At 39.4% G+C, this 27,427-nt stretch overlaps 2 protein-coding genes across 4 annotated transcripts in view; one reads left to right on the forward strand and one right to left on the reverse strand.

Moving 5' to 3' along the window:
• Nucleotides 1–3,164, reverse strand: part of Tbck (TBC1 domain containing kinase) — a 146,671-nt gene extending 143,507 nt beyond the window's left edge. Inside the window, exon 1 of one of the 3 annotated variants that reach the window (XM_052179226.1) lies at nt 3,065–3,164. The gene's annotated coding sequence lies outside the window, so the exon portion shown is untranslated. Of the gene's footprint in view, nt 1–2,918 lie in introns of all 3 variants that reach the window. The other 2 variants (XM_052179224.1, XM_052179225.1) reach the window with 2 other exon arrangements.
• A 95-nt stretch (nt 3,165–3,259) lies between these two features.
• Aimp1 (aminoacyl tRNA synthetase complex interacting multifunctional protein 1) lies at nt 3,260–25,046 on the forward strand. Its single transcript, XM_052179228.1, has 7 exons — nt 3,260–3,516; nt 8,843–8,976; nt 10,911–11,024; nt 13,361–13,531; nt 15,269–15,483; nt 19,449–19,617; nt 24,803–25,046. Coding segments are annotated over exons 1-7 (972 nt in total). The 5' UTR covers nt 3,260–3,514; the 3' UTR covers nt 24,970–25,046.
• Nucleotides 25,047–27,427: the final 2,381 nt, after the last annotated feature.

The raw sequence follows: 27,427 nt of genomic DNA on the forward strand, positions 1-27,427 counted from the left end.
ATTCAGGGCTTCACCTCTGAGAACCTGGACAATGCTAAACTGAAGTCAGAAGAAAGTTTAAATTTAGAATGGTGATGTGAAATACTGAAGTACTAGAAGAGTCATTTTGACCCAATATACATGGTCAGTCATTTATTTTCCAAATAAAGGAGGAAAATAGATAAAGAAGGGAGGAAAAAGGGAAAAAGAAATGGTAATGAAAAAGGAAGATAGAAGAGGAAGGAAAGTCAAGTGAGTGGGGTGAACCTAAATTATAATAACAGCTTCAAACACTGGGAAAAGAGAGAACACTCAGGGCAAGAGGGGGAAGGGGAGCTGGGGAGGAAGTGCTAGATTTTAGAACTGCTCATACCCTAGTAAGGTGGAGCTGTCCTAACAGGCATCTAGTCAATAAGCTTCTCCAAATGCATGCAAGCACCTGGGAGATGAAGGCAGGAGGATTGGGAGTTCGAGGACAGTGTGTCAAGGCCAGCCAGGGATAGAGGAGAACCCTGTACCAATGCACAACAAAACAAAACTTGACTTCTAAACACTGAACTAATGGGAATCACTGGGTGGTTTAGAAGAGACTACAGTATAAAGACCAAAATGAATATTAACTGATATACACACATAGCTCTGATGGCATCTGAAATACTTTGTGTGAAATGAAAAATTCAACTATATCTAGAGATTTGAGAAAATATTATACCAGTTATATAATGAAAATAGAAAGTAACCCATCAGAAGAGTAAAGATTAATGGCCAATAGACTTCCGAGAAAATAAACAGATCCCCTGGTAATCAAAGAATTACACATTAAAGTCACACTAGAATTTATTGCTACAATAATCATATCATCATGTGCTATTAAAAAAATCCACATCAAACAGTTCAAGTTGCCATACAAGAAGTACCATGCACATACCTATTATAAGCACATTTCTCTAGGATATAATTTAATACAACAGAGGGGATAGACAATAAATGTAAAGAAACAATAAAATTTATAGAAGAGGTCTGTAAGAATAAACACAAAATAGAATATATCCAGAAGAACTAAAACATCATTTGCTTAACAAAAAAAGCCACTGAATTCTAAGTCAAATACGTTCAAGGAGAGGCAAATGGTATGGGGGCTTCTTGGTCTGCCTTAGAAAAGACTAACGACCATAAATATTTTCTCCAAAGGGAAACCGAAAGGCAAAAAACAGAGGAAGGGGTTTTGAAAAGGAGAAAGGTTAAAAATATATCCAAACATACAATGTACAAAATCAAGCACACTTACCACTGGAGGGAAAAAACAAACTTGAATTATCTTTGATATTATAAAATACCCATAGTCATGACATTAAAGGAAGGAAAAGATGTGGTCTAGCACACTGTGTGGGTTGCACTGAGAAATGATTATAATTCTCTACTACTGTGAACCTTGGCTTTTTGGCATATATATTAAACAATACACTTAAGAACTATAACCAATCTTGACAATGTATAAGTAAAAGTCGTGCTAAGGAAAAAATGCAGGTGTCCCTAGACTACACTAGGTATTAATGATAGCACTATTCGATAGACTTCATCAACTAATTAGTCATAGCTCTGTTTACAGTTACTTTCAAAACTTAAAAAGCCAAGTACCCATAGACATATGCATTTGATGAGTAACCAGGAGAGAAACTCTAGACTGCCTCAATCTGGTTTGGGGACCATTTTGGCAATTGAAATAAATGTATGCTCTTTATAATAAAAAGGTACACCCATTAGTGCCACCACAGATCAGTTATGCCTATCCTGTCCTGGAAAGGGTTCTGATGCACACCACTTCACATCCCATTCAAAATCCAGACCTCAGAACTTTCTCTGTAAGAAGCCTTTAGAGCACAAGTCTCTTCTGTTCATTAGGAGTCAAATAAAATCTCCCGTAGACTTTCAGAACTAATGGACTTGGAAACTTGGTAACACAGGTGAATTTGTTTTCTGTGGTGATAGAGGCACTACTATTGTCATCATAATAAAGGAGTCAAAACACATCCTTAAAAGTTCTTGAGAAAATAGTTACGACCACTATTTCGAATCTTGTAGATACTGTAGGCTAGCTTAAGTCAATAGTAAAACTACCAGAATTTTAATTTCTTATTCAATGAGTATATCCAAAATTACCGAAAATTATATCTAAATACCAGGCTTGAAGTCGTAGGAAAGGTGAGACATAATCTCGACGTTTTAATATCTAATTTTTACAGTGATATATTGGATTTTCAGTTATAGACATTAATAACATACGAATAAAAAATCAAACAAGTGTTTATGATTAAATAAGATAAACCACGAGCAAGCATACAAATTTCAGTATCGCTCTACCTCTCTGGTGTGCATGAAGCTCACAGACAAAACTAGACACGCACACATGTGCTCACACTTGGTGACAAGAAGAGAGTGAAAAATGAAAATGATGAGGTAAGAGATTACAAGACGAAAGCCGTGTAGGCAGGCAGATTGGCTTGGAAAGTTTACTCTGGGAATACTTTGAAACTTCTATGCTAAGTCTGATGTTTTTGTCGCGAGACTACTAAGGACCACAAACATGGCACGCACCTTCAATGAACAAGATACAATATAAATTCTGAAAGAGCTTGGAGATGACTCAAGAGAGTCAGAATGTTAAAAAAAAAGAAGAAAGAAAGAAAAAAGAAAAAAAAAGAGGGGTAGTGAGGAGACTTTGATTTTATCCTGAGTCAAATCCTATTTGCATTTATAAGATTTGGTGAACTTGTGCTTCAGGGAGAAGGAAGTTTGGAGACAAACACAGCAGCAAGCAGCTCCACAGGTTGGCTCTAAGGGTTCTTACAGAATGGCTGGGTCACTCGCTGCACCTGATTGCCTTCTAGGTCCCACAAGCCCCACCCATTACCACATGGAAAGCTACAACACAAGAATACCTGCCTGAATCTGGGGGAGCAGAGGTTAGGGGGATGAGCTCCTAAACGCTGTAGTTGTGGCTGGCAGTGCTTAGTGGGCCGTGCTCTGCATTTCAGGCGCGTCTACAAGAAGCCGCCTATGGAAGGTGACAGCCGGAGCCACACACCTCGTTCCGCGCGGGCCGCCCAGATTCACAGCTCAGAACCTGGAGGTGTGAGCACGCGCCTTGCCCCAGTGACAGCTCCCAGCACCCCCCTCCCCCTCCTCCGGCTCGGCCAGTACTCATGACGTCATATCTTCGAGACGCAACCCCTAGGGAAGGCCCCCAACTTCCGGCCGCCTGTCTCGTGCCCAAACAGACAACCAAATGTAGCGAGTGAGAAAGAGGTGAGGGAAGATTGGAGGGAGGGAAGAAGGTAATGGAAGATGAGAGCTCAGTGTGGTACAGGAAGAGAACGGGCGTAGGAAAGCAGATGGCTGATGAGCGGTGAAACTGAAACGCTCAGGCGTTTGTCAGGGACACCCTCCTGGGTCCTTTCTCTCCGCGGCGGACTGCGGGAAGCCGGCCCTTCGTTTACCTGGCTGAGGCTGCTACGGAGCTGCGGTTCACCGCTTCATGTGAGTGTCACGAGAGGGTCTGAGCCAGATAGGTAGCGATCCAGAATTATTCTCCCTTTCTCACTCGGGAAAATGAACCTGACCTTCCGCCTACTAGTGGGAAGCGTGGTCCTAACCCTCACCCACGGGCGGTGAGAAACTGGAAAAGCTTGGCCCCTTTTGATCCAACTTAGTTTTGGAAATGAATACATGGCCGAGGGAAAGAATGCTGCCGGAGGCATGGGGTGAATTCATTAGCTTGCTTCCTTTTAAGTGAGAGTGCAAAGGATTTCCAGTGTTTGTAGGTGAGGACGGACTGAAGAAAGTAATTCATTGATTCGGCGATAATAGAAACGCCAAGCTACCACTATACTCCCGGGAACAATTTAGTTATTGGGTAAATATCCGTAAATAAAGTAGGAATAAACAAAACGGACAAAAATTCCATCATTGCCTCTCGGCTAGATTTATTGTTGAAGTACAGCACTAAAAGTAAGGTGAACAGTCCATATTTTAATATTGATATATTTATGGGTATGTGTTCATGCCCGACTTAGTTTTTTGTGCAAAAGTTGTATGGAGGGTAACCGCGGAGGCTAAAAAACATCAGGTCCCCGTGAACTGGAATTACCTGTGCTTGTGAGCTTCAGCGTGAGTGAACTTGGGATCCTGGCAACAACTTTTTAGTGTTTATATTTTATACTTAAATTCTTTAAATTATAAGTACTGAACAGAAAAGGTATTAAGCAGTAAAGAAAGGTAGATTATTTGAGGTGGTAATGTTGCCAGACAAGATTCTCAAGGATGGCTTTCTAGGAAGGACGTGACACAAATGAAATTAACAATACAGAAAACCTTCAAGAAGTACAGTCATTCCGGAGGCCAAGCCGTTGCTAAGGTCATGCAACAGAAACTTGTCAAAGTATCCAGGAGGCTTACCAAGACCTGTGAGCTCAGAACTGAGAGGAGTTCGTGATCATGGGGAGTGCAAGCCATTGAAGGTTTTCATGGCCAAGTAATGTTACCCAGCCTCTTTTTTCTGGGGGCAGAAGTGAGAAAGGAGATCAGTTAGGGGGCTTTTGTTTTGCCTTAAGGAAACAACAGTGGCTTCAATAAAGGTCCTAAGTGTCCAGTCTTGCCTTGGGGATCCCCAATACACATTCACAAGGGAACTATGGATGGCAAGTTTTATTTTAATTAATTAGGCTTTAGGAAACCCTTTGAGTGAATTGTGTGAATTTCAGAATGACACACATAAGTTAAAATCACAGTTTTGCGGTTTCAACACGTATACTTTCTCCTAGTGTATAAAATGAAGCCGATATCTTACACGGTGAAGAGTAAGTGTCAATGTTGTGATGCCATCCATTTGTTTTTGTTCTTTTTTAAAAAATGATTTATTTATTGTATGTGTATGGGCATACTGTAGGTGTACAGATAGTTGTGAGCTATCAGGTGGTTGCTGGGGATTGAACTCAGGACCTCTGCTTGCTTTTGTTCTAATTTGCATTGGAATTGGAAGTAGTGGAGGTGGTGTAGTTGAAGAGATGGGTTAACTTATTTTAAAACTGAAGGATAAAAGATAGCTCACTGTGCACTATGGTAGTCACAGGAGGCCTAGGTATGCCTTTTACATTTTATGTATGTATTCTACTGGGAGAAAAGGTTATTAATTAACAGTCATAATATTATAAAAACATGGATTATCCTTTCACAGTAATCAATCTTTTAGCTACCTTCTCCCCTCATCATCATCATTTAATATCTCTAGAACTTACTGTGTCCTCATCAGTAAAGAGAAAAAAGTCTCTCCAATAAGGGGATAAAAATCTAGAATAAATAGGAACTCTCACCAGAAATAGTCTCAGGTCTTCTATGGGTTTCAGCAAGGCTCGGTTTAAAAAACTACCAGTGGGACTAATGTTAGTTGCCACACTATAGTTTGAGTGTTTCTGAAGTATATTGTTCTCATATTTAATTGCAATATTTACTTGTCCTTAACTTCTGACATTTGACACGTGTTCAATACCAGAAGGTCTAAAAGGTACCACGATGCTCTCAGAGTACAATAACTTGGAAATTAGATTATGAAGCAAATGGGGGAAATGTTTGGAAGGTAAGATTGGAGATGAAGGGAAGAAGAGAAAAATCATTACTATTAATTCTGAAACATTATTCTACATTTACATATCTGAAAACACACTGGGTGTGTTTTTAAATAGTCGACGTCTCAAGACCACCCTGGACTGCCAGCTGGTGACATAGTCTTCATTGTGTCAATTATGAATAAGTCCTCATAAATGTTAGTCTTGTTCTGTTGTGTGCCATGTTGGTATTTAGCTTAGTGAGTATAATTTCTATTTTATGTATACTTTCAGTGATTGTGACAGAGTCAAAATGAAGTTACTGTGTATTCCGAAATACAGGAAAACAAAGTAGGATTATAAAGCAAGACTCTAGGCCTAAATTTACAGGTTTTTCAGTGAAATAATACATGTAATATATTAGAATGGTTACAGGTTGTGGTCCATCTAGTCCATCAATGGCTATCTATTAATGAAAGGTCCAAGAAGTTCAGAATTGTTCAGTTCATGAGACTGGATGTTTCAGATGGTCTTTTCTGCTCCCTTTTTTTTTCTTGCTCTCCATGAAGTTCTTTTATGAGCAGGTACTGTTCATACAATGAAGTAGTAAATCTATTTTAACCTCATATTTCTAACGAGTTACCATAGAAACTAAGTAAACATCTCAATACAGGCAATACAAGCTGCAGTAAATGCTAATGGATGCTGTTTGCTTCTGGTTCCAACTGTGATTAAATTGGGAAATGCTAGATAATTATGTTTGGGGAGATTACAACATGCTCATAAAAGAGCTAGCGCGAGCATCAGATGCACTTGGGTTTCAATCCTCATTTACTACCTGTCCTACCTGGGAAAGTTAATTTAATTTCAGTTGTCTTCTGTTATAATGGAGTTGAAATATTCATAAATGATTCATGAACTTAGGCAGCAACTAATAAATATTTTACAAGTATTATGTTATTTCTATTATCATGTATGAGAAGTATGCATATCAGCATAATAAAAGCTCTGAACACTAAGACTTTTTAAAATAATATTTTTATTTTAATGGGCGCGTGCATGCCTGCATTTATGTGTGTGTGCACCATTATGGGCATGCCTGGAGCTTGCAGAGGGCAGAAGAGGGGTTCAGCCTGGAACTGGAGCTCCAGGTGGTTTTGAGTATCCATGTAGATACTGGGAATTAAGCCTGGCTTCTTCAGTCCCCAGGAGACTTAACATTTTAAAATGAAGCCTGAACTTTGTACTACAGTAAAACCACTGTGGGGTGACGAACATAAAGTGGCAAGATGAGCACTACATTAACAGGCAAAGGTTTAAGCTTTCAGCGTTGTTAAAGTAGCACCATCTCCCTAAACAGAACATCTTTATTTTCCCACCAGTCTTCTGTGTTTCCTTCTTTTGTTTGGAAACTTAGTGAGTGGTTATTTCCTCTCAGTGGACACGTGAGGCAAACTCAGGGCTTGTAAAAGATCATGGGCATAAATTACTTCTAGGAAGCTGGCACTCAACCAATGAGAATTAATAGTGTCAAGTTGGCATGTCATTTTATTATTAACCTTGGGTGACAAGGGTAACCCTAAACTGCGTGGTGATAATTTGTGATTGCAAGAAGACATAGATATCAAATCCTGAACAACTGTGTCCAGGACACATGGGAAGAAAAAGCGGGAGAGCAGGTGAGAGCATCCTAATATTAATTCAGTGAAACAAGGAGAAGTTGGTCACTCAGCCTGTTAAGTGTTTTTCACTTAAGGTTCATTGACTAACTACCTTTTCTAAAGAATTGTATTCTTCTACCCTTATTATTATTATTATTGCTAGAAAACACTAAGAAAAACAGAGGTATCCGCTACCTTCCTCCTTGTTGCTGTGATTAAAACATTGACTAAAAGCAACTTAGCTGAGGAGTAATGTTCCTTCTTCTCCTTTCAGGTAGCAGGGAAGTTGGAGCAGGAGGAGGGTGCCTATAGGCTAGCTCTCCTGCTCTCCCTCAGCAAAGCATTCTTATGATAGCTCAGGACTCCCTGCCCAGAGCACCAGTGCTCCTTCAGGGGACTTCAGACTACTGTCCACCCTTTCCTTCTGTCTACTATACTTCCTCCAGGAGTTTGCTCAGTAAGCCCACATCTTCAGTTTCCACAGTCATATGGCAGTTTCTGTTTGCTGAAGAGTAAAGGATGCAACACTTTCAAATGCCTTCCCTGTATTCCTAAGGCCGGACAGTTCAAATAAATTAAGCTCCCTGTTAAAGTCACAAAGTTCTGAACTACCTTAGTGATTGACACAGGATGTGACCAGTCTGTAAGCTGCAGTTTAAGTATGCCCTTAAGAGGTCAGAAAAATCATTAAAATAGTAAGTAGAGAGCTGCAGCGGCAACAAATTCACACCGCCCGGCAGCTTGCTGTGCTCTGAGCGGCTTGAGATTAACAGGAGGCTAACTGCATGCTCTCTACAAACTCTTCCTTAGCCATTAAAAACACAGACAGCAAAAGGAGTTTGTAGAGAGCATGCAGTTACCTTCCTGTGGCATGTCTAGGCTGAGCACCTGTCGTTCTTTCGCCCCATGCCACCATCAGCTTGGTACACAGTGCTTTGTTGGCGCTTGTGTCATCCCATCATATATGTACTTGAGGATATTTTGAAGGTTGATGCTCTTGTGAAAAATGTAAACATTTTTGAATATTTGTAATGTAGGGTTGGTATTAAATAGGCTTTTCAAATAATAAAGCTTTTCTTTATTATGAATTCTTAAAGAGAGTGGTTTTATTCCTTGAAAATTGGTATTTCTGCAATACTTTTGTCTTATTTATCACTATTTGTTTCTTTTTAGCTATAAATTGGTGGTAAATCAGGTAAATAAGAATATTTTATATTAATAATTTTTAGTCTTGGTTTTGAGTATGTTTATCTCTGCAACAGCCTGTTTAATGCAGTGAGTTAATCTCTAATGCGCACTTAAGCATTTTACTGTACCTTCACAATACTTTTCCTTTAGATTTATTATAAAAATTCAGCATGTGGGTGCTTGTTATCAGGTAAGGCTAGTGCTGGCCTGCTTTCTAGGGTTATCTCCTGTCTCTTTTCAAGATGGCAGCCATGCCTCCCAGGTATCTACATGGGTCATATGACAAGCACTTTAACCATTGAACTACCTCCTCAGGAGAAAATGTTTTTTCCTCAGGTTGCTCTCAGCATCCTGTAAAATAAATGTTTGCTTTCTACTTCCACAGTATATTCATTGCTTTCCATTTTTATTTAGGATTTTCTGCCGATTCTGGGGAAAGATGGCAACTAATGATGCTGTTCTGAAGAGGCTGGAGCAGAAGGGCGCAGAGGCGGATCAGATCATTGAGTATCTTAAGCAGCAGGTTGCTCTTCTCAAGGAGAAAGCAAGTAAGGATGTTTCAATGCTCTAAGGAAATGTGCACAGGAAAATGTGTACTGTGTAAATTATAACTTGATCATTTTAATTATGGCTTTTAGATTGCCTTAATTATGAGTATAAAAGTATTCTAGGATTATGATAAATTAGAATTGATCTATAGTAAATGTCCTGTTTGCATTGTTATGATAAAATACCAAAAGCAACTTGAAGAGGAAAGAGTTTATGTCACCTTATAGCATACAGTTTATATGATGGGGAGTCAGAGCCGGAACCTGGATGCGAGGACTGAAGCATAGGCCGTGGAGGACCGCTGGTTACCGGCTGCCTCAGGCGCTTTCTTACACAACTAGGACCACCTGACCTGGGGAGCCATCACCCACAGTGCATTACGCTCTCCCATATTAATTATTAGTAAAGAAAATGCCATGCAGAACAGTCTGGTAAGGCTTTTCTCATGAAATGCATTCTGTTTAAAAGAGTCTTAACTTGTGCAAAGTTGACAAAAAAAACCAGGGCAGTAATTATATAATTAGAGAAAGTAATAATAGTGTTTTAGGCAGTCCTAAAAGAAGAGTCTATTATTTAGAATAGTTCTTATATTATTAGAGGTTAATAAGTTAGATTAGGGAAATGTAATGAAATCATGTAATAGTTACTCTGAACTTTTAAAGACTAAAATGTGTAATTTTCATATTTGTTGTTCTTTGAGGTTTTTGAGAAATTAATGCATCTACTAAGTTTCTTAAGGATTTGATCTCATTGATTTATGTATTCCTCAATAGCCATTGTTGGTGCTATAATTAAAATTTTAGATTTACTCTAAGAATACGGAATGTGGGCTAGGGTGTGACTTGGTGGTAGCCTCATATAGTGTTTTTGGGGCCTTGGGACCGATCCTGACACTGAAGAAGAACAAGGTGAATGAATGAGCCATGAATGAAAGAGAGCAAATGGACACAGAGTACTCAAATTTTCAGATGTGATAAAAATGCTTTAAAATGCATTGCATTCGTATATGTAGTATCTAGGGTTCCAGTGAGAATAACTTATTTATGTGGTTTATACTCAGAAATATACAATTGCGCGCACACACACACACACAAACAAACACACACACATGGTTTTTTTGTCCTACTTTCTGTTTTATAGATTTTTATCTAACTGTGATCAAATATATACATGGTAGGGAAAATGTGTTCACTATATAAATTGATTTCCTAATAAATTCCAGAAATAACTTTGTTGTGACTACCCAGAATAATTCCTTCTGGGGGATCATTACCATGTGCTGTATTGTTTATCAAATCCTTAGAGAAAATAGAGAAATAATATTTCTGGGGGGCTGGGGAGATGGCACAGTTGATACATTGTTTATCATTCAAGCATGAGGATTTGAGTTCTGTCACTAGCACCCACATTACAGAGCTAGCTACAGGAGCTTATTATCCTATTACTGGAGTGACAGAAGGATCCTGGGGCCTACTAAATCAGCCAGTCTAGCTGAATCTATGAGCTCCAGTGAAAGGCCCTGTTTGAAAAAAGAAAGGAGAATTGCTGTGGAAGACACCTACTCTGACCTCCTAGCCTCTGTAGACGTGCGCGCGCGCACACACACACACACACAACTTTTTTGTTTTATAGATTTTTTTCAAAGTAACTGGATCAAATATATACATGGTGGGGAGAATGTGTTTACTATATAAATTGATTTCCTTGTTTTGAATCTGTAAATCACTATATTATTTACATTTTCAGAGAGTAGGTTCTGTGGAACCCAGTGTCCCAATGACTACCAATAGATTGTTAATAATATTAACAAATAGTATATTGTTATAAAGCAACTGGCCAAATATTCGTTTCTGTCGTGACCTCAGCTGTAGCGGTACTTTATAATATTCAAATAGGACATTTGAAAAACGCTTTCTAACTGAATTGATTCTAGTTTTGCAGGCAACATTGAGAGAAGAAAAGAAACTTCGAGTTGAAAATGCTAAACTGAAAAAAGAAATAGAAGAACTAAAGCAAGAGCTGATTCAGGCAGAAATTCATAATGGAGGTGAGTATAGAGGTGTAGGGTTCTTGCTTTCTTTACATTGGTTATCTTATTATTTAAGCTTTTCTGTTTATCCCATCATCCTCAAGTCACTCCTGCTGTGCATTCCTCGACTGTACAGGGAGAAGGGAGACTTAGAACAGGCAGCTGACCGCATCTGAGAGCGTGGAAAGTGGTGGGTCTGGTGATGAAAGCCGTGCTCTCCCTTTCTTGAACTTGACCAGCCTGCTGTGCTCTCGAGTCCCTACTGAAAATACAGCAATAGGGATTAGTTTACAGTCACTAAACTCATACAAAGCATTGAGTCACGTGCTTTGTATCTAGTTGGAAGATTTGTCACCAGGTGTGCTCACACCTGTGACCTGTGATCCAGAGGCTAACTAAGGATGATTATTGTAAATTTGAGGCAATCCTGGGCTACCAGATAATTTCCAACCCATCCTGGCTTCAACTAAACCCTATTAAAAAGTATAAGAAAAAAATTGTCTTCAGCTATCTTCATTTTATTCTCCAAGACAATGAAACTTAGAGATATGAAGTTACTTGTTTTAAAAAAAAAATCAAAGAACTTCTGTTACCCAAGTTACCCAAATAATTATCAGCTGGACTACAAATCCTAAATAAAGTTAAAATTCTATTGACATATTTAAAGACTTCCTCTCTATTCTCTTGTTTGTGCTGGAGTTGGGAGGGCTTCACATGCTTGTGGAGGCCAGAGGTTCCTGTTGAGTTATCTTTGACTGCTTTTCCACTTCTGACCAAGCCGGCTCAGTCAGTCAACAAGTTCTCCAGTGCAGGAATGAGGATTAAAAAGAAAGAGACAATTAGACAAAACTGCCGCATGACCCCAGTTAATTCTGAGACTGAAGGCGCGTTTAATAATTTCCAATTCACTTTTATACCAATTTAATTACATGTAGTAATTAAAATCAATAGTAGTACAATCCGGAACAAGCAAGACAGTAAACACAAAATTGCCAAGGCTGTAAGCAAAGACCCACTTCACTTCAGAGACTGTTGTTTCTATGGGCTTGCCCGAATGACTGAAATGCCAGAGCCTACTTCTTTGTCCTAGCCTACTTCCTTATCTAAGCCCAGAATCTTGCCTGAAGCTTGTTTCTCTCACTCCACCCTGATAAAAATTCCTACCATAACCTACTTCCCTATTATGCCCTAATGTCAGATTCCTGCCTGAAGTCCTTATCCTTGGCCAATGTCAGATTCCTGCCGGGCAGCACAGCACCCCAATAAGGCTCTCTACACACTTCATTCTTTGGGGCAGGATCTCTAATCAAACTAAGAGCTTGCCAAGGTGGCTGTCTCACTAAGCAGCTGGCCTGCTGACCTCCTGTCTCTGCCTACCTAGTCTGGAATTAGAAGCTGTCTGACCCAGCTTTTGGCATTCTGTGGGTTCTGGGGATCTTAACTCCAGCCCTCATTCTTGCATGGCCCACACTTTAACCACTGAGCCATCTCACCAGCTCAGGGAAGCCTTTCTCAATACTGGCTTCTTTTGACATTCTGTCAACATATTATTTTGACTATTGTACTAATTCTTCCCTTAGCTAAATAAAATAAGGGGGAAATCAGTGAAGTATACTTCAGCTCTCAGCTAGATAGTCTTTGTCAATGGAGAATTTGAGACTGGTGAGTATTTTCTAAGACTAGTAGAATTGGAATGTAGCTATGGAATTAAAAAGATAAAATTCTAACAATTTAAAACTGCTTTTCATTTCTGTCAATTGACTTACGGGGTTTTCCAAGCTCACTAGTAAGATGCAAATTGTTTTTAATACATTAAATAATTACTGAAGTACTTTACCTCTGTAAATATTCCTCCCTCCTTCCCCCAACCCCCACCCCCAGGAAGAAAGAAGACACTAAGATTGCAGAGAGTTGAAGAAGTTGTCAGATGCATGGAGCTAGAGTTCAGGGTAGTAGTGAGCCGCCTGGCATGGGTCTGAGGACAGAATGCAGTCCTGAAAGAGCAGCGGGTGGTGTTAGTCCCATCTGTAAACAGCAGGAGTTTGAAAAAGTGTTGAAGACTTTATGTCCATGATAAGTGTTAGGGACTGTTTTTCCCTGTAGTCTTCTTACTGTACTTACTAATGAATAAATAGAAATCAAATCTTGTGTCGTTAGTAAATGTTAAAATAGACTTAATTTTTTGATAGATATTTATAGCCTCAGATAATGGATACTTGATAGTTATATATATGTTTATATATATTTATAATATATAATTTTTCTCTTAAAAAAGTGTTCATATTTGTCATGTGCAAACATTGTTCCATTTTTTGAGTTTAATATAGGTGACACTGTTCTTTTCTGTGATTCAGTGAAGCAGGTACCTGTTCCATCGAGTACTTCACTAGAGGCTAATTGCACTGTTTCCAAAAGTGTGATACAGTCTCCATCAGTAACAACCACTACCTCTTCTGGTACAAAAGAGCAGATCAAAGGAGGGGGAGGAGAAGAAAAGAAGGTAAAAGAGAAGACTGAAAAGAAAGGTACTTTTCATTATTGATTTTGTTTGACTTTTGACTGTTTTATCTGATAATATTAATACTTTTATGATCAATAATGGTATCAGAAAGTCCAAACATTTAAAAGCTAAGAAAAAGAACACTCTCATTGGGATTGACTGCTGAAGGATATACGGGTGTTGATGCCATTGAGAGGATGAAGTGAGTTATAGTATGCAGAGAGATCAGCATAAATAAAGGCAGAGAAAATGAGACGTCTGAGTAAACCTGGCTGTGTGTCTGGAGTTCCATCCAAAAGAAGTCACAGGTTAAGGTTTATAGTCATTTAGAAAATACAACAGTGACATCCGTCAAAGCAGAACATCTGAACTGAGGCATGGCAATGTTAAGAAACTGGTAAAAAAAAAAAACCAACATGGCAGAAGGTCTCACATCTGCTTAGGCAGCGACTGAAACACTGCGGCCGGCCTACCTCTCCCTTTCCCCATAGCCAGGTAACCAGTGAATTTGCAGATTCTTGTCACCAACTAAGTCTAGGCTTCAAGTGTGCTTTGATTGTGAGAGGCCACATTGTTCAACTTCAGGTTCTTTGTTTCACCGGTGCCTGCTATTGTAGCTTTTCAAGTAACATCTGACTCCATTTAAGAGATTTCTCTTTTAAAACTGTTTTATAATTCAGTTTTAAGTATGTCTCCTATTTATACTTATAATCATTTACAATTTTTTGGAAAATGCAAAATGTCTGAGTGCTTTATGAATGGACATGTCAGTTCTTGTCAGTCCTTTTGTAAATAAATACCATCAGCCTTTGTTAGAAGCACAGAGCCAGTGGAAGCCAGTCAGCATCGAAACAGAAAACAGTCCTTTGGTTCGATCTCACAAATGTTGCCTGGCCTCTAGTCTCTCTGACTGTCAACCTGACGCTTTGACTGGTCAACCTAGTCACTCTGAGAGCACAAGAACACGAAGCCTAACTGGACTGTGTTCAGGACACTTCTGTCCAGTGAATCATTCTGTGAAGGTGGTTCTGTGCTGTCTATACATTGTAGCCAAATCTAAATATGGTTGTTGAGCATTAAAATAAAAATATGGTTATAAATGTATTGTTATAGTTTATGATGCAGGATAGTGGATTGTATAATCTATAACACAAAGACAAGATAATTTTGATACTTTTCTATTATGTATTTTATTATAGAAATCTTTGCTAGTCTATAATGGAGAGCAAGAGATTAAACACTGCCCATATTTAAGCAGCTGTGTCCCTTTCATAAACTGCTGTGTGTAAGGGTTGGCATTCTATCACAGACCCCTTTCCTCCACTGCACAGTTGTTGCAGTATAATTCCTATAATAAAATAGAATGATCAAAACAATATGCTACCTTTTTTTAAGATACAGTTTTTTAGAGAATTAGCCAAAGCCGTATAATGGTTTTAGGACTTGAATGTTAGGGTTTTGTTTTTGTTTTTTTATGCCTGGATTCATTAGCACTGATACCAGATGCTTCTAGTGATTTTGTTTGTTTTATTTGTTTTGTTTTGTTTTTAAAGATTTATTTATTATTATATCTAAGTACATGTAGCTGTCTTCAGACACACCAGAAGAGGGTAGCTGATATTAAAAATGGTTGTGAGCCACCATGTGATTGTTGGGAATTGAACTCATGACCTTTGGAAGAGCAGTCAGTGCTCTTAACCACTGAGCCATCTCTCTAGCCCATTTGTTTTATTTGTAATGCTTGCATATTCTTAACCCCTAGGAGAGAAAAAGGAGAAGAAGCAGCAGTCAGCAGCAGCAGCAGGTGCTGACTCTAAGCCTATCGACGTATCGCGCCTGGATCTTCGAATTGGTTGCATCGTTACTGCCAAGAAACACCCCGATGCAGATTCACTGTACGTTGAAGAAGTTGATGTGGGAGAAGCAGCCCCACGAACGGTCGTCAGTGGACTGGTGAATCATGTTCCTCTAGAACAGGTGCTGTCCCACTAAAGAGACTGCTGCTTACGCGTGCCACTCTGAATGTTACAGGAGTTTCAGAATGATTACTTAGTTGGGAGCGAGAGAGATGGCTCAGGGTAGGAGCACTTATTGCTCTTGGAGAGGACTGGGTTGGACTCATAAAAAAGAGTTTAGATGAGTTTCAAAAGATGGAATATAAAACCACCACAGAGTTTAAAGGCTTGTGATATAAAATGAATCCAGCAGGACAGAAATTTACATCTGTTTGTGTTCATGTGTTAATATCTGCGAGTGTGGTGGTGTATGTTCCTTAGGGTGGAGGTCACAGGACAGTCTTGGAGAGCCCTTGCCTTCCACCTTAAGATAGTCTGTTGTTTACTACTGCATGCACATAGGAGGGCGGTGCCAGGATGTTTAGGATATCTTTCATAGTGTTTAGTTATGTGAAATTTCCCATGAAAACACAGTTGATTTCTAAGAGATTGTGGTTGTCTTCCACTCTTCACTGCTTTCTCGAAGAACTGACAACAGTCCTTAGTGTGTATTTATTCTGTGTAGCAGGCACTCAGTCTACAGCTTCAGCCTTGGTGGTGGTGAGGTAGAGGGAGGTCAGCTATGGCCGGGATCTATCATTATGGTATTGGGAGGTTAAGCTGATAGTGAATAGTTTTTTGTGTCCTAAAAGAACAAGAAGGACACTATTATTTCTGCCTAGAGCATTATTGTTTTATGCTGCTGGTAATGTGAGGTTTTATTTCTGATCTGGACTGTTGTGTACTAATTTTAGCCCTACCTTAACATGGGGCGGTTCAAGGATGTAATCTTCCATCTTCACACACTCATTCCTTTACATTTTTACTACCTATTTATCTGATCAAGAAAAGACTGAGTTTTGACTAATCCATGAAAGAAATTTAGTTGTGAGGAGGAAGTCATATTTTAAAATTCTAACATTTCCTTTTCTCTTGTAATTTTGGCATTCAGCATGTGCTTTTGAGAAAGCCTAGCTACAGTTTCTATTCTGTGTCCAGATACTAATTATCATTCAGTAAACAGAAAGCTGGGCATTTAGAATATGTAAAGGAGTTACAGTCTGTTCACTGAACTGTGCCCTTGCATGACAACGACTTTAAGATGAGATTCATACTCTGTGATGCCACCCACCCTTCCGAGCAGTGCTTCCTAACCTAACTGGTGGTTCTGCCCTGGTGCCCTTCAGCTTTAAAGCCCCCATCTCAACAATTTGATTCTTATTTCTCTTCCTTCACTTTTGAATACCACATTCTTGAAAAATCAAAGGCTTACTTTAAATCTATAATAGCAGTGGAAAGACTCAGGGCAGCGTTCAGTTTGCTCTTTCTAAATGTCATCCATAGCGAGTCGATGGCATTTGCTCCTCTTGGCATTTCAGGGCCCTTGTAAGGCTACGGCTCAGCCTTGAGATGGCGTTACCTCTGTCTGTACTCACTCTTCTGCTGCTTCACTCTTTCATCTCGGATACTCCTACCACTCCTTCATATTTCTAGATACAAGCGAAGCACTGTTCCATACAAAAGACAGGGAAGCAAGTTAAAATAGGTCAGTAGAGAGAAAGAGAGGTGACTTTGGAAGGGGGAAAAAAGAAAAACTTATTCATAAGAAATCTGCTTTTTAAAGTGAAATTTGCTTTTTTATGAATATCAAAATGTAAGTGAATTGATAGCATTAGGTAGAGATAAGTACCAGGAAGAAATTAAATACACTAAATTAGGTGGAGATGATACTGCCACTAAATTAGGTGGCGATGATACTGCCAATTTATACAAAGTGAGATAAAAGTACTTTGCGGAGAAAGAGACATTTGAGTAAGATGTTATGAAGTGAAGTGATCAAGTCCCATGTACTGTCAGGCATCAGGGCAGTCTGGTGCAAGTGAGACGAGGAAAGAGTGGGGAGTTGTGGGAGAAAAGATGGAGGTGCTAGATGACAGGGTCGTAGACGTCATTACAAAGAGTTCAGATCCAAGCAAGGTGAGGGAGGGCCATTGCGTTTTGACCTAAGGAGTTAAGAGCTGCATGCTTTGGTGGGATTGTTCTTATGGCTTTCCTGGAGGGTGGGTGCGTGATAGGCCAATGAAGACTTCTCCATGCTTAAAAAGGGCTTAATCTGACACATGTATGCACACCCCCCACATCTATTTTTTTTCTTTTTTCTATTTTTAAGATAGGGTTTCTTTATGTAATTTTGGCTAATCTTACCCTTAAAAAGATCTTCCTGCCTCTGCCTCCAGAGTGCTGGGAATTAGAGTGTGCTACACTGAGCTTTTCGTAATAAGTCTTCATGGAGTTAGTCTTTGTATTTTTTTTTTATTTCAAGCCAGGGTTTTTCCATGTACCCATGCGTGTCCTAGAACTCACTCTGTAGACCAGGCTGACCTCGAACTTGACACTTCTTACCTCTGTCACTCAATTGCCGGGGTTAAAGGCATGTGGCACAATAACCAGGTTTAGATTCCTTCCTTTGACATCCGAACTTTTTCTGTATCCTTAAAAGTTAGATTCTTAAAGAGTCCTAGAAAAAAGAACCAGCTAATCCTAAACTGACTCATATGGAAGAGCTGCACAATGGTCATAGCCATTGAGCAAGGTGGTTTATATAAACATTCGTCTAAACTATGCATTCAAGACAGGACTAGTAAGCATTCTGTAAGGCAGAAACACTTGCCTGCACCATTTGTCTGTTACATTTTCCTAAAGAAAATGAGCAGCTACCATTAGATCCTGAAAAGACTGCGTTTCTTTATTTCACATACTATCTTACATAGATTTGTTTTTTATAAATTGTTACAATGTAATATTTTCAAGTCCCTGGAAAGGGGGTTTTATTCATAAAGGTATTCAAGTCATGTTTTAATCATAGAACTAGAAATAAACCTTGCACCTAATTTATTTAGAAAGCCATCTTATATCCAAGATACATCTTTTATTTTTTTTCCCTGAGGCTGTAATCTTGTTTTGCTTTGATTAAGCCTAGAGAGGATTGGCATAATCTATTAGTTGGGAGAAACGTTAAGACATTTCAACTCTGGAGGATAAGGAATTTCTTTTTAACTTTTAACAGATTTATAGCTGTATCCCCCAAATGTTAATCGTGATGTGTACAATGCTTGAATTAAACTGCTAGTTCCTTTTTAAGTAAGAATGGGCTGGGATTTCGCTGGGAGGAAGAGCGCCAGCAAAGTCTATACAAAGTCTAGGTCAGTCTCCAAAACTGCTAAAAGAAAAGGAGAGAAACCTTGCATAGTATTAGAAATGGCCAGGTGTATAGAAGCAAAAAAGTTAATGTAAGTAGGTTCACTTATTTTAATTCTAACACCTAAATAATTTACATACTTACTGTAGTTTCTTGTGACAACTCCTAAATTCAATGTGTTTTGGCTAGTTTTTTAATGAAACAGAGGGTCAACTTTATACATTTCCAATTTGTTGTAGTTGAAATTTTATATTGAGCTGGTTCACTCACTTATTTATTCTTTCAGTAAACACACTAGCTGTTCTTCCAGAGGACCCTGGTTCAGTTCCCACTGTCCTCATAGAGACACATAGAGACATATAGATATGACTATAAATAACTCCAGTTTGGTCTCCACAGACACCAGGCTCACAGGTGGTATACAGATGTGTTTGCAGGCAAGCACCCATATACATTTGAACAAACCTAAAATACCCATATATGTTTGAGAATAAAGTTTTCTACTGTTGTGTTCATGCCTTGCCAATCTGAAAGACTGTGTTTTTACGTTTATGTAAGATACTCTTTTTATGTCTTTTTATGTTTGTGTAAGACTTCATAACAAAAAAAATTTTTTTGATACACAGAGACAGGTATAGCCTTGAAGACAGTCTCCTTTGATAAGTAGAGAGCAGGTGTGCTTAGAGTATTCTATACGTGATTATTCTAAATCTCTGTACACTCTTTAGTCACACTTGTGTTCTACACAGATGCAAAATCGGATGGTGGTTTTACTTTGTAATCTGAAGCCTGCAAAAATGAGGGGAGTGCTGTCTCAGGCAATGGTGATGTGTGCCAGTTCACCAGAGAAAGTGGAGATTCTGGCCCCTCCCAATGGGTCCGTCCCTGGAGACAGAATTACTTTTGATGCTTTCCCTGGTAAGTACTAATAATTATTTAAATGATTTGGGAATCAGCTTTTAAAGTGTTTATAAAGCTTAGAGGTTAAAACCAGTCCTGTGTGTATATATCAAGGCCTTTCATAGAATTAGCTTAAGATAGCACAGTGAGCATAACGTCATGTGTTACATGAAGTACTGCAGAGGTTCTGTCTCATGTAAAACACTCATGTTCACACACACCTACAGAACACTGTGACATGGATGTGGATCAAGTTATTGTGCTGTAAAATCACTTTAGCTGTAGATGATAACACAGAGGCCATCGATAGAAAATAACATTTCATTTATACAGTTTGCTCTTTTGAGTATAAATGATCCTGAGACAGCTGGAGTATCATAATATAAGAGAAATAAGGAAGGTTTCTTGTCTTGCTTTATTACATTTGGAGCTCCCATCTCATCTATAAGCCAGGCCATCCTCCTGCTTGCTCCTTACGAGTATTGGAATTTCAAGTATGAGTCACCTATTAAAAAATAGGTCTTTGAAGCAAAGTAAAGAATGCTTGCCAGATGTAGAGAATGCTTATAAAAGCAGGAGGCAGGTCAGCTAGCCTTGTCTCCGGAGGAGCCCTCTATAGGGAGCAGCCTCCATGCCATAGCCATGGTCATCCCAGAGGAGAAAGCTACAGGGGACACTGTCCGCACACACTGTCAATATCCATCCTGGGGAAACACCCCAGCCCTCAGCCCCAGAAGGCTTTGACACTCCATGGAACTATGGCATTGGGGTTACGCCCATGTTGCAGCACATACTCACCCAGGACCTCTTACTAAGGGCTTCCTGCATTCCCATGCATGGATATGTCATGAACTTAGTAGATGAGAAACCATTATAACCTATGCTTTACGATTTTTCTTTTTTTGAGCAAATCCCGTTCTGAATGATTAAAGGAACTTCATTGGCTTAAATTCTGAGAGCATAATTTTCACCCCCTTCAGTCCCACAGTATTGGAGCATTTCCTAAGACCTCTCGCGTTGGAGTAAGCTGTCACACTATATGTTCTTCTAACATGAAATCATTTAGGAATTCACCAAATTTGAATAAAACAACAAAATAATTTTTTTCTTTTATCATTTACAGTGTATTGAGAAAAAGATGAATAATCCCAATTGACCTTTCCATATTAACTTATTGCCTTATTTATTATTTGAACCCCTAAGAATTGAACTGGGTGGAGTGTGGTGTAAAATGTCCTCCCTGGGGGCAGACTTGAGTTTGAGGCCTGCCTAGGATATAGACATAGTGCTTGGGTGTGGGGGGGTTGTTTTGTTTCGTTTTGTTTTATTTTGTTTGGGTTTTTTTCAGGTTCTATCTATCATATTTATTTATATTTGGTATCATAAAGTCAAATATTTAAAAGCAGAAAAAAAATCTACTTTAATCATCTTTTTTACACATTTGAAAACTGGGCCCAGTGAAATTTAGTGGCTAGCTGATGAATTCTTGCAGCTCTTTTATTGTCATGATAAATATTCATTTCTTTATCTTGGAGTTATTCACTTACCAGGTGAATAAGTCTAGATTTTGAATCCATTTGTATTATCTGCCTGTCACTGGTTGGGAAAGGCAATATTTCCTGAGTTTCTTACTGACCTAGCTTTCGGGGTGCTAGCAGCCCAGCATGGATGTCTTGCTTTCACCATGTTCTTGAATTCTCTGCATTTACCTGGCTGTCTTCATGTCCATGCTTCATGAGTGTCAGTCTGGTATTTCTTCCTCATTCTCTTCTTGTTCATGAAGCTCTTACTGTCCTGGAAAAGTTACTATTTATATATAGAAGCCTAAACTTTAATATATGAGATTACTTAAATAGTTTTATCACTTAGAATATGCCTAACTACACTGAATAGAAATAACTGGTCATATTTGGTCTGAGTACTTCTCTTACATATGCTTCCATACCAACTACTGCTTCTGAAGCAGTCAGTCTCGTAAGTAACAACACTTTAAACCACTCGCAGTCAGCTGGTCTTGGAGTGTTTTGTCTTGTTTGGATTTTTCCACAAGATGCCTTAACTATCCGTGGTTTATATCTTTGTGGGTTTTTATATTGTAAAGTGGACGGTATCCCCTGGAACGCCATCCACCCTGCACTTGACATGTTCAGTGTGTGAAGGTGTGCTTTAGACATCACTGGGGACTCAGATCTTTGCATTCTTATTTTGCTTTTTAAAAAGTTTCCCAATTACCTAATTTTTCCTTTTGCAAAGCTAAAAACTCTCATAGAGCTTAGAAGATGCTGCATAATATGTGTGTAGTAAGAACTAGAACAGTCAGTCCACCTAATGTTTTTTAAATATTATTGAGGGCAGCTATAAATTTTAGTATTTAAATATAGTGACTGGTCCCTAAAGCTTAAAGTGAAATAATTGTAAGGCAATTCTGTAGCCAGGAGTCAAGGGTCGTGATAGGCTTTGTTTTAGATTGGTTTGAGCTTTTGTTTTTCTGACACTGCAGTATCCATGAGCTAATAATAAATTTCTAAATTGCATCTAGAAATAGAAATTTACATTTAGACTTTTTCAAGGCCATGCTTAAATATATTCATAATAAGCCTTAGTAATAATAATTAATAATCAGCAAGTATAGATTTAGCATTTGAATTCATTTTATTCTTAAAGTCAAATTTAACTGAGTTCAGTTTCTCTTCTAAAAATCCATTTGATTCAGGTTTCCTTCTCTACTACTTCTCTGCTGTGGTTAAGGAGATCCCCATTACTCCTGGAGTACCATGCTGGGTTTCAGGCTCTTTAACTCATTGGATCCTGGCACCATACTCCATTGGTGGTCTTTCTTTGCTGGGGCACCTCTGCATCCTCTTTTGGTGGCTGATCTGTTGTGAGTTCTCACTGAGAACCTTACATTGGACTTTAGACCATTTGTCTTTTCTTCACAAAGCCTTGATCATTTCATCAGTTATGTGCCCAGACACCTAGGAGACTTCTTTGCTTCTATGTCCCAAGGAAGAATATATGTTCCTATCTTTAAAAAAATATTTACTTATTTTGCATGTGTGTGTGTGACTGTATGTGTACAGCATGTGCATGCCAGTGGCCACGGAGGCCAGAAGAGGACATTGCATCCCCAGAACTGTAGTTACAGGCCATTGTAAGCTACCAGCCAGGAAGCCATGAGTAATGGAAATTGAACTTGGATTCTCTGTCAGAGCAGCAAGTGCTCTTACATGCTGTGCCATCTCCAGCGCTCCATCTAGCCCCTTTCTGCAGCCTTTTCTCTTACAGTGTAGCCTAACATAATGTCAGAATTAGCCCTTCTTCAGTAGGCAGGACCATGTGCTGTTCTTCGTGCTGATCTTTGACATATGTTTAGCAAGCTCAAAGGATTTGCAGTTTTTAGTTTGGAGAACTTGTCAACATCATCAAGTTTTTGGTAGCTATGACAAAAAAGAAGAAGGTTAGGAAACTTGTCTAGGAAGTGACAAAACAAAAATGAGAATAGACTTCTGTAAGACAGTTTATTTTTAAAAGACATTTGAAATGCTTCCATTTTTTACATTTTAGTGTATGCACGCTTATGTGTGTGCATGTGTGTGTGCAAGTACATGTGTGTGTGTTTACCAGCAGTGTGAATGTGGACATAACTATTATCAATTCTCTCTTTCTACCATATGGGTCCTGAGGCTCAAGGTTAGGTTACCAGGTACGAGTTTTACCTGATGAGCCAATAATATGGCTCAAAGTTTATTTTTCTTCTCATTTCCAACTAGTTTAACACTCCATTGGTAAAGCTAAAGATTAACACCAAAATCAAGACATCAACTTTTGTTGCTTCATCTTAAGGCTGCTGTGAATCTGGGTCTCTCTGCTTTCTGAACACATTATCAGTTTGACAGTGTCTTGGTAGAGACACTTGGTGAAATTCAATGCATACACCTTGCTAAATAATTTCTTTGCTGTAGTTTCCAGCAAAGATGTTTGAGATGCCCACTTCTTACAAGATTAACCTTTTATAGTGACTTAGAAACAAAAGGTTCTAGCCTTGCAGATCTAAAGGGAAGTGGGATTGCTTTTTGTTGGCCTTCTTCTTTAGTCTGTACTGTCAAATGGTCTGAATGAGAAAGATCCCTTCTTTGGCTCTAGTCAGCTTTTCAGTTATACTTTCATAGCATCATTCAGTGAGCCATTCTGGCATGTATTATATACATAAGCATGGTTTTGCTTTTTCTTCTTAGTTTTTTAGTCACCAACAGGCAGACACCAGAGCCAAAAATTTTCTCTATTTTGTGCTGTGTGTGTGTGTGTGTTGTGTATTGTGTATAAAGAATAAAGTATTTGCAGTAATAGGTAGTTCTGCTTCCCTATCAGTAGGTAGAAGAATTATTTGGTCTGTTACTTATCTTTAAACTGAAACCAGAGATACTTTACTCCTTATGTGTCTTCTGTTGATTCTAAAGTACACATTATCAGTTATCGCAAATAGAGGGATTAGGCGTGATAACCACTTATTTGAGAGTCATTTGTTTTCTTTGTAAGCCACAGCATGGCATATCAGGAGGCCCAGTGCTAGCTGTCCCGGTGGAAGGGCTCTGATGGCAGGCATCTCTTCCTGCCTGCTGCTGTTGTGACTGGGCAGTTTATCTTCTCTCCTTCAGTTTCTCAGTGGCAACAGCATTTGTTCCTAGTGTTTAGAAAATGCTGCTCTTGCCTTCTCACTGTTTCTTTTCTGTCGTGCAGGGTGTATGTCGTGCATGTCATACCTCTGCCAGGGGTGAAAGGTCAACCTGTCTAAATGGGCTCCCATCTGCCCAGGTTTTCTCTACACAATGAAATGAATATCTTACAACTTTCTTGAGTAATTTGGAGCTGGAGATGGAGCTTAAATGCTAGTGTGCTTGCTTAGCGGTTATGAAGCCTTGGGCTCAGCCCCAGTACTGCAGTAATAAGAAGGAGGATAACTTGAAACAAATTATTAAGCTGTATTGCCTGAAAAAATATTTAGTGTTCCTAAGGAAATGATAGTAACAATTTTATTTTACCAATCAAGAGTATAGACTGCTGACATGAGAATAAGGTTAAATGTAAGGATTCTGATTAAGGCTAAAAATCAAACACTGTCAGAACTCACGAGAAGCCTGTTTCCGGAACATGTCGGGGGAATCTGGGTGTTAGTTATGTAACTGTCTGGATTTTCTCTGAACAGGAGAGCCCGACAAGGAGCTGAACCCGAAGAAGAAGATCTGGGAGCAGATCCAGCCTGACCTGCACACCAATGAGGAGTGTGTGGCCACGTACAAAGGCGTTCCCTTTGAGGTGAAGGGGAAGGGAGTGTGCAGGGCCCAAACCATGGCCAACAGTGGGATTAAATAAGTGCTCTGTAACTGGAAGACAGTGGCGAAACCGTAATATCAATAAAGAGGAGTGAGTTTATCACTTACAATAAAATATGGCTTGCTTGTTTTTTGTGGGCTTTTGATTTTTTTTCTAATCTTGCTTTAAGTCTATTTTTTTCAGATACTTTGTCACAGCAACAGAAAAATAAGAAAAGCTTGGTACCCAGAGCTAGGGTCACTGCTATGAATATGTCTAACCATGTGTTTTAGAAGCCTTTGGAACTGGTCTATTAAAGACTTTAAAGATGTAGTGTATGCCGGATAGAAAAACCCTAAACTGAAAGGAAGAAAGTAAAAAAAAGGGGGGGGGCGGGTGTTCTGCGGGGACCCCAGAAAACCATGAACACTGATCAGAATGCAGTCAGTAAAGACTGTTGACCAGGTTTCAGACAGGAACAGGAATTCGTTTGGACTAGAGGTCATTCCTGTTAGATGGGACAAAGAATTTATTAACATCCTGTCCACCCCTGAGATTTTATGAGTTAAAGGGTTATTTTAAAGGTCATCGTACCATGGATGTAGTCTGGGTAAAGCTGACTACATTTATAGCAGAAACCATAAACAAAGTTCAACTGCTAAGTAAGATTTGAATAATTTTCAGGTTGACCAGAAAAGACATTTGAGATCATAGAGGGTGTTATGAAAAGTTCCTAGCCATTAAAAGATGCTGAGAACTTTGTACTAGTAGGTTCTTTGAGGCCTGTCTCTGGGGCTGCCCAGACCTTGTTGCAAGAAGTGGTTTGAGATTTAGAGCCTGCTCTACAGAGCCACCTAGGCCTGTGTGTCTCAAATTGTGGGTCATGATCCCTTTGGGGGCTGAATGACTTTCACAGGGCTCACATATATGATAGTCTCCATATCAGGTATTTATATTGCAGTTCTTAGCAGCAAAATTACAGCTACGAGGTTGCAACAAAAATAGTTTTATGATTGGGAGGTTACCACAACTTGAGGGGCTGCATTAAAGGATTACTATTAAGGTTTCAAGCCCCTGACCTAGGCAGATATTTCCCCAGAATTTCAAAGTACTTCGAGGCCATTGCAGCCATACAAGGGGTCCCAGGTAACTGATTCTGCTAGCAGCAGATCTTTGCATTGTCCCCTTGATGATAATTTTGAAGACACAGAGAATGCAAGGGTTGTAGGATTGCAGAGATTTCCACAATGGTTGTAAGAGAAAGATTGTGAGAAGAGGTACCTTGTAGCACGGCCAAGATCGCACAGCACATATCCCCTAAGAGGTAATCGAAGTGACAGATGTATTAGAGACCCCAGGATGTTAGAAGTGACAATTGTGGAATGTCTACCGAGGAAGCAGAGACAGCCCAAGAAAGCAAGCATGTGGCTGCAGCTGGCGAGGCCATAGAGTAGGAGCTGCTCAAGCACAGAGCCATTTCCACTACCCCATTACAGGCTCCTCTGACAGAAGAACTGGTGAACTGTGAGCCCCTCTGGAATTAGAATGTCCACATGAGATTTGCCTTTTGAGCATGCTCTGTTTATTCATACAAACATTCCTTACAATATTATGCTATTGCAGTATCTCATGTAAACAGTTATCTCAGCAACTGGAGATGGACAGCAAATGCTGCAGGCTTCGTGTGTGAATCCTCTCTGGCTGGCTCCTTAACACATCTTGCAAGGATTGCATTATATCAAGTCACACAAAATGGCTTCACTTGTGCTTCTCACAGTACATGTTCCTGGACATGGTGCTGCTACAAGAGTTGAAGTTTGGCCTGTTGGGTTTGAATCTTGCCTTGCTCAGATTCTTGCTTGCCCTTCTTCCCTGTTCAATGAGTATGCTTATCATTTTGCCTTTCCCACCATGAGAAATACACACGTCATCTTGTAAGTTTTATAGAGGCCAAGAGTTGTCTTAAGTCAGTGAAGAAACTTGGTATCTTTAATCATGATAGAAGTGTAAAGATGGTTAAAGTTGTGGAGATGAGCTGAATGTGTTCATCTTATGATGCACGGAACCCTTTGGGAGCTAAGCATGGAATGTCATAGCGTGGGTCTGGATTATCCCTTACACATTCAGATCCCCCCCCCACACACACACACACACAAGTGCTGGGATTAAAGGCATGCACCACCGCCCAGCCACACATTCAGATCTTAAAGGCTTGATCCCTAATGCAGCATCACTCAGGCTAGGCTTTGAGGGAGTGATTATCCTGAGAGCTCTGAATAATGTATCGATGAGTTTATGCTAAATGGATCTTGGATATGGTGGAAACTAATGGGTCTAATTGAAAGAATTTTACAGGGGACATGCCTTTGAAAAGTATATCTTGTCCCTGCCACCATGAGAGCTCCCTCACGAGCACATACATACATATATATGCATCCTTTGTGACAACCAAGAGGTTGTTCAACCTGCTCTGTTACGCCCATCTGCCCAGACGTTATGCCTCATCACAAAAACACCA

This window comes from Apodemus sylvaticus, chromosome 4 (assembly GCF_947179515.1).
Source record: "Apodemus sylvaticus chromosome 4, mApoSyl1.1, whole genome shotgun sequence".
Classification (NCBI taxonomy): domain Eukaryota; kingdom Metazoa; phylum Chordata; class Mammalia; order Rodentia; family Muridae; genus Apodemus; species Apodemus sylvaticus.